The sequence below is a fragment of the Olea europaea genome, chromosome 21 (assembly GCF_002742605.1).
Source record: "Olea europaea var. sylvestris chromosome 21, O_europaea_v1, whole genome shotgun sequence".
Classification (NCBI taxonomy): Eukaryota; Viridiplantae; Streptophyta; class Magnoliopsida; order Lamiales; family Oleaceae; genus Olea; species Olea europaea.
The window spans coordinates 10745551-10752863 of NC_036257.1; the positions used below are offsets into that span (position 1 = coordinate 10745551).

Here is a 7313-nt window from a genome sequence, read left to right on the forward strand (position 1 = left end):
ACTGGATCTTAGATGTTTTAATTATACTTCTGAATTCCGATTTCCATACGATTGTGTTTGTTTTTCCTTTCAGTTGTGTTTTATTTATTTTGCTGTATATTAACAGGAAGAAGCTGAGCTGGAAGAAGAGGAGAGATCTGAAGAAGAATCAGAAGAGGAGTCTGAGGATGAAGCTGGAGCTGAAGTCAGTAAAATATGGCTCAATTTTGCTTGTGAATTTTTCATTTCATAATCAGTTTAGGGGGTTTTTGAGTAGTGCGATCTGCGTGTCTTGATACACTTTTGTCTTCTAATTAAATGTCTAGACAAATAAACATCTGCTTTCTTTCTTGTGAATGCTGTGTACAGAAGCTGAAAGGCACTCAAGGTATTATTCAGGTTGACAATCCTAATGTGGCAAAACCAAAGAACGTGAAAGCACGAGATATCGATGTAATACTCTTTTAAATATTTGTGTTCTATTAGTAGTTTGTAGCGTTTTTCATTTACTGAATGATCCTTTTGTTTGACAGATGGAAAAAACAACTGAGCTTTCTAGGCGTGAAAGGTTTGTGAATATGTTTTTCTTGGCCTTGGACGTGAATGGAAATGATTGAAAAAGGGTCTTTCTTCCACTTCCTTTTCCTTCCCTCTTCATTTTCTCACCATGTGACATGTGTAATAAGATCCAAAGAAGAAAGCTGGAAAGGTCCAATTTGTTCTTGAATGCTTTCCCGCTCTAGTTTATATTATTTCCTGCTGCTTGTTAATGTTTATAAGATCCAATTTTCTTGATGTCAAGGTTTTTTTTTTTTTTTTTTTTTTTTTTTTTTTTTTTTTTTTTTTTTATTTTATTTTATTTTAATTTTTTTTTTTTTTTTGGGGATGCTACATTGCCACTGTGGGGTATGGTTGTGCTGTGAGCTTTATTATATTCCTTCCAGATAGACCCCACCAATGACCATCCACTGTAGAGTTGAATATGGTTTTGATAGAGCTGGCCAACTATTATGTGGTCTGAAGTATTCATTACTTTATCTTTGTTCTGTCATTGTTTTATAGAGAGGAGATTGAAAGACAAAAAGCTCACGAAAGGTACATGAGGCTGCAAGAACAAGGAAAGACAGAACAGGCGAGGAAAGATTTAGGTAACGATTTGAACATGCTGAGAGTTTGTTCCTTAGCCTTAATTATGCAGTTATATCCACCCCCCTCCCCACAAAAAAAAAAAAAGGGAAAATAAATAAAAAATATAAAGGAACAGCTTGTCTTACACTTCCCATCTTCCTAAAGGAGACGATGAATGCTATATTGATTTTTCCATTTATTGATTGAGGTTTTTAACCTTTCAGAGCGTTTGGCCCTTATACGACAACAGAGAGCAGAAGCAGCTAAAAAACGAGAAGAGGAGAAAACTGGTAACTGCCAGAGTTGTATTTTCAAAAGTTGAATTTTCAGTGGAATTTTATTTTATGTTTTGAATTTTTTCCTTCCTGCAGCCAAAGAGCAGAAGAAGTCGGAAGCTCGCAAATAATTTTGGCAATGCTCCAAGAATTGATATCAAGCAAGTAGCTGGATACGAGTTCACGGATTATTATATTTCTCTGTTGGCTATTGTTACAACAGATGTTCACTCCATCGTCATTGCTGGTTCGTCCATGTTATACATTAATTATATAATTATAAATAAAATGAGATGGTTCAACATAATATTGTTGGCGGACGACTTTTACTCTGCCGGAATGGTCTCATTCTTTGATATCATTATGGAATTATCACTATTTTTGAGTTAACAAAGACTTGTAAAAGTTGCCATTTCAACTTTCTTTCGAAGAATTTGCAAAAATAATAATTTAAAATGTAATAAAATCTTAAACACCATTATTCTTGGTGCTCTGAGGTAATTACTGATTTCTGGCCTTTGAGCTTAAAGGTTGAGCCATTGGTTCACGGTAAAATATAAAACTGCAGTCCATAGCCTAAAGGGATTATTTTGTAGGTTTTTGTTTTTAGGTAAGTTTCGTTTGAAAGTTCTTTTAGTTAGATAAAGCATTTTTAGAAATAACTTCTCGCTTTTTGAAAGTCCTAACAAACGTATCATAATATATATGTGAATACACTAGTTCTAATAGCAAATGAAGGTTCTCAAATTTTGTTCATTTTTATACTTATGATTTCGACTTTATTCTGTGTATATTTATCTTCAATCTTCTATTAATAACACATCTTGTAATTACGATGGTTTAGTTCAAAAAAATCAGCGAGAAGGGCGTAAACAATTATTTGCCTTTCATATTTTTAAATAAACAATACACACAAACATATAATTTTGACGCAATATCTATTTTCTTTTCAAATCATAATAGCAGAATATTAGAATAAAAAACTGTGATGAGAAATAAAATATACTAATTACTTAAAATTTAAGGATAAAAATGACGCAAAAAATTGAGAATATAAGTTTGAAAATTATTAAAGATTAAAACAATTAACAAACTAAAAATTACTGTCTGGACTTGGTTTTGTTTTTCCCTTTTCATTAAAATTTTGACTTACATTTGAAATCCTAATAAAATTTTCACTGCAAAATATAAATATATGCTAAGGGTAACTGAAAAAATGGTGTGTATATTTACTTGTAGTCGTATACTCTGTTTCTGGATCATTTGTTCGGTGCAAGTAGCAAACTGCCAAACTCATTCGATGGCCGACAAGCAAAATCCTGAGGTTAAGCCCACTCAAAACCTCACTCCTCCGACGGACCCACCCAAAATTCCGACAGGGTGCTCCGGTGGAACCCACTATCCGAACCCACCTGAAACGGTGAACCCGGATGCTGCAACGCTGAGAGATCAATGGCGATTCGCTATTAGGCAGTACAGTAAGTGGTACTCTCACGCTTGGGGCACCGCTATACTCGCGGGTTTGTCATTTTTCGCTCTCGGTTGGATCATCAAAGGCTCCAATCCAATTCCCACCTCCAAACCAAATAAACCGAATACCAATCATGGCGAAGGCTCTTCTTCTTCTAGCAGTGGTGATAAAGATGCTGATGAGGTTCATCAAGCTCCATGATTGTGGATTCGTTTCTGGTCTGTCTCGAAATCCCTTTTCTTTCTTTTGCTTTTTGGGAAAAAGAAAAAAAAGAAAAAAAGAAACTAGTAGGTTATTCCAAAATCTTGGTACTATTGACTCTATTGCTGTTTAGAATGAAATTGAGTTATAAATTGATGCTGATTTAGGTAACTAAAATATCTGTTTGATTCTTTGTTTCTCTGTTTCTGTCTTAATGTGAGGATGCTCGCATATGTATGGTGTTATTTGTACCGATTGATGTGGCTAAGCTCCTTGGTTATGGGATTGGATTATTGGTGATTTGAAATCCCAAAAATGCTCACATTGAATGTTTGTGTTTTGGTTTATAATTGAATAGTTAAAAAAGGTACAAGCTTGTTGCTTATGAAGGCTTGTTTTCTGATCTGAGTACATGTATATGATCGTATAATGTGGCAACTGAGTAACGAAGGTACTCTTGGTTGCATTTACTAATTTTTTTTCCTTATTTTTTCTTTCCTTGTAATGAAAATTTGCAGTTTTAAGCTATGCGCTGCAAGTTCTTATAAGACAATGATTAATGATTAGTGTGAACAAATTATTAACATTTGTTGGGAAGACATTTCTTGACTCTCTCCGCCCAAAAGGGAAATAAACAATGACAAAGGCACTTAAGATTTGAACTAAATGGTTGCCAGATTTGCTCTTCGTTTTTGGTATTTACTTCATTATGAGGAAAATTCAAGTTTCGGCATGGTCTTGTATCATGTATGTGTTTTGAAGTAGGCAGTATTTCTTACTTTGCTCCTTCCCTTGTTTTTTGGTCAACCGAAATCAGAATCTTGATATGAATTATGATTAATCATGTATATAAAGTCTAAAAGCTTCTTTGGGATTTCTCTCTGACTGCCAGACTTGTCATAATTTTGAGCTTGTTTAGTGCATTGATAAAATAGAGCCAAAGTGGGTACTGGATCTTTCTATAAAAGAAATCACAATAACATTTAATTCATGACAAATTTCATTATTTCGGAACAGTTTGAAGACTTGGTGCTTGTTTTTGTTTCATTGTAAGTTCCTTATAATTTAAATGTCAAACTCAAACTTTAATTTTAACAATACATTTCATAAGATCTACAACTACTACACACTTATCCTCCTCCCATTTTTGTCATATTTATAATTATAATGGCATATAATTTCATTATTTCAGAACAGTCTGAAGACTTAGTGCTTCTTTTCGTTTTTGTTTCATTGTCATTCCTTATCATTTAAAAATCAAAATCAAACTTTAATTTTAACAACACATTTGTAGACCTACAAATACTACTCACTTATCCACCTCTCATTTTTGTCATGCTATAATTTTAACTGCTTATAGTGAAACCCAAACAAGCACTTATTCGTTGAAATTCTTCTGACTGTTGGTGGTACTTTGAAAATTAGGATATTTGCCTGTAGATTAGGTTCTTTGACGGATACTGATAGCCATAGAATCAATCGTACCCGATAATATCTAAGCATGCTTCCTTTTCAGAAGAAGTTTCATGTATATAGCATACAAATGCAAAGTATAACAAGTTTCCAATCAAATGGTAGGAAGATTCTTGTGAACCATATTTTATTGGAATTGGGTGACTTCCCTTGACTGTATATAATTGTGAAGGTTGCCTCTTGGTGAGTTATACCTCTGGCATATGGTGTGATATATAATATTTTCTTTGATTGATTGTTTTATGGGTTGCATTGTTTACTACACGATGTGAAGACAACGTAACTTTTACTAAGCATGTGGTTTTTGTGAAGTTCACTGTACGTGTGAATAATTTAATTTTGGTTAGATTGTATCTCTGGTGGTTTTGGGTTTTGGTGGCTAGAGCGGCAATGGAGTAAGAATAGGTTTTAGAAGTTTGGGGACAGGTGATGTGCTATTATGAATTGATCCCAGTACTGATATGGAGGGGAAAAAAGAGAAAGAAGTCGTGAGGCAGATGTGATAACTTATCCTAAGGCTATTTGGAAAAACACTGCAAGTGTTAACTTAGACAGAGATATTATATGATTTGATAATGTTAACTGGATGAAGCCATGAAGTGCATGGAAGTTCACATACGGGTAATATTATATGTTAAAAATAGCAGTAGCATGGTAGCCTGGTGCTGCCCCTTTTTTTTAAAAGGTCACCCAATCATATGTGAAGTTTTTAGGCCTCGACCTGGTGCAGTTGATATTGTACATTAAGGACCATAGTGGTAATGGGTTCCTAATGGGGAAAATTTGTGATTGGGATATATTCTGGAAGTAGGTATCTTGGCGTTTCAGTCTGCAAGTGCTAATTTTGTTGATACCTTACTGGTTTCAATTTTTGTGCTCGGTATGCATACGAGTTGGTCAGTTTCTGTTATACCATGATTACAATTCAAGTTATCGAATTACTTTAGGATATACATCTTGAGTTCTACTTGTTTGTTAAAAAAAGCATGCACAAACTGATGTATATTCTTTTTACCTTCTTTTGGCTAGTGCAGGGGCTTTACGATCCTGTATTTACGACTGATCTCATACTCTACGAGCTGTAACCTTTTAAGAGACGATTCCTTCTCTAAATCTACACTTCTTTTGGTGGCCTTTCAAGTTTTGAGCACAAGTGGATCAAAGCAGATGAAGAAGTTAAAATTAGAACTCAACGAGTTTTGTATGTTCCCTGTGTTTTAGTTGCAATAATCGACGGGTATAGTCTGGAAGGATGCGTTGAAGGTTTTTTTTGCGTGCTTATTATGTTTAGGGCTGAATGGCAGCAGATATGATGTTAATTCCTCTTGAATGGTTACTGTGCCATTGTACATTCTGTCACTTTTTATAAGATAGCGTTCAATCTTTCTTACCAAACACTTCACATTTTGAGAGTATTTAATTTTTCCCAGTTTTTATGTTTCCTTGTGCTGAACATTTTGCAGTTTTAAGCTGCGATTAGCTATTTCTTATTAATTGAAATCAAAGGAAAGAGCAATCTAGTCAATACATAAATTTAGATGGTAAAAGCACCAGCAAGTCTCATTCACAATCTATCTTTGTGGTCCCTTTTTCTATCGAGTACAGAAGAATCAATGTCAATTTCCCTACTCAACAAACTAATAGGCCTCTTTTTCTATACATTTGCTTTTCCTGGGAAGTTAAAATTCTTCATGCCTTGAATCTTATTTCCTCAGGATCTAGCCGGAGCAGCATCCAGTCTTCTTTACGGCCGATACATCGTCCTTGGTTCCGATATTAATGGTTTGCCCCTTGGGCAAAGCAGCAGGATCATCTCCTACGTCGAGAGCCTTCTTGCTGACTACATGATAGATTTGTGTCAACACTTCTGTGAAGGCATTTTCGACATTCAAAGCTTCCAGAGCTGAAGTTTCCATGAAAAATGTGCTCTCCCTTTCAGCAAATGCCTTGGCGTCTTCTGTAGGAACAGCGCGCAGATGACGAAGATCTGCTTTATTTCCAACCAGCATGATCACAATGTTCGTGTCCGTGTGACCTCGAAGCTCCTTCAGCCATCTTTCCACATTTTCGAATGTTACATTGCGTGTGACATCGTAAACAAGTAGAGCGCCAACAGCTCCTCGGTAATAGGCGCTCGTAATCGCACGATACCTAGAGTTAGCAAGAAATCAAGTACATTCTTTCCAAGCAATTCTTGTTCTAACACTATAAAATAACATGATCCTCAAATCCTTTTTAGGCCCATTTGGTATAAATTTTGAAAAGTCAAAAGCAGCTTTTGATATCCAAAAATTGCTTTTGGACATGTTTGATTAATTTTATTAAAGTGCTTCTAGCTGTTAGAAAAGTTTTCAGAGAAAGTTGGATCAATGAAATTTTTTCTAATTTTCAAACAAAAAATGAAAGTAGCTTTCTCAAAAAACTCTTCTACAAGAAGCAAAAATAAAAGCCTTGTCAAACGTGCCCTTTGCCATCTATAATTCCCCGTAAGATTCTTTAAGGACAATGAATGAAATTCCTCGGGAAAAAAAAAATGAAATTCAATGCAAATTCATCTAATTTTGGAGATGTGATTGGATTGGAACACCAATACACCTCTGAAAGCCAAAGAATTTCTATATGATCAAGACTTCTCCGATCAAACCTTTACATTGCAATCAGAGAACACAACCCAGAAATATCTCATGGATAAGAAGATGGTCAGTTAATGTAACAGTATTATTAGATCAACCCAGAAAACATCCAAAACCAAAACAAATATTAAACAACATACAAATGTTTCATGC

The 7313-nt window shown here is 34.8% G+C and overlaps 2 protein-coding genes and 1 long non-coding RNA gene across 4 annotated transcripts; 2 read left to right on the top strand and 1 right to left on the bottom strand.

Annotated features, from left to right (window-relative positions):
• Window positions 1–85: 85 nt before the first annotated feature.
• Window positions 86–1689, top strand: LOC111370600. Its single transcript, XR_002698454.1, has 6 exons — window positions 86–184; window positions 349–432; window positions 513–547; window positions 1042–1127; window positions 1332–1397; window positions 1479–1689. It is a non-coding gene; the product is annotated as an uncharacterized LOC111370600 (long non-coding RNA).
• An 894-nt stretch (window positions 1690–2583) lies between these two features.
• Window positions 2584–5924, top strand: LOC111370601. Of its 2 annotated transcripts, none has more exons than XM_022992393.1 (2): window positions 2584–3071; window positions 5557–5924. In XM_022992393.1, the coding sequence occupies exon 1, from the start codon at window positions 2599–2601 to the stop codon at window positions 3052–3054; it is 456 nt and encodes a 151-aa protein (XP_022848161.1). In that variant the 5' UTR covers window positions 2584–2598; the 3' UTR covers window positions 3055–3071; window positions 5557–5924. The 2 variants fall into 2 exon arrangements, with proteins under 2 accessions (XP_022848161.1, XP_022848160.1); XM_022992392.1 differs by having other exon boundaries at window positions 5562–5924.
• On the bottom strand, window positions 5559–6875 carry LOC111370602 (ras-related protein RABA1f-like). Its single transcript, XM_022992394.1, has one exon. It carries the CDS (start codon window positions 6534–6536, stop codon window positions 6246–6248), a length of 291 nt encoding a protein of 96 aa, XP_022848162.1. The 5' UTR covers window positions 6537–6875; the 3' UTR covers window positions 5559–6245.
• Window positions 6876–7313: the final 438 nt, after the last annotated feature.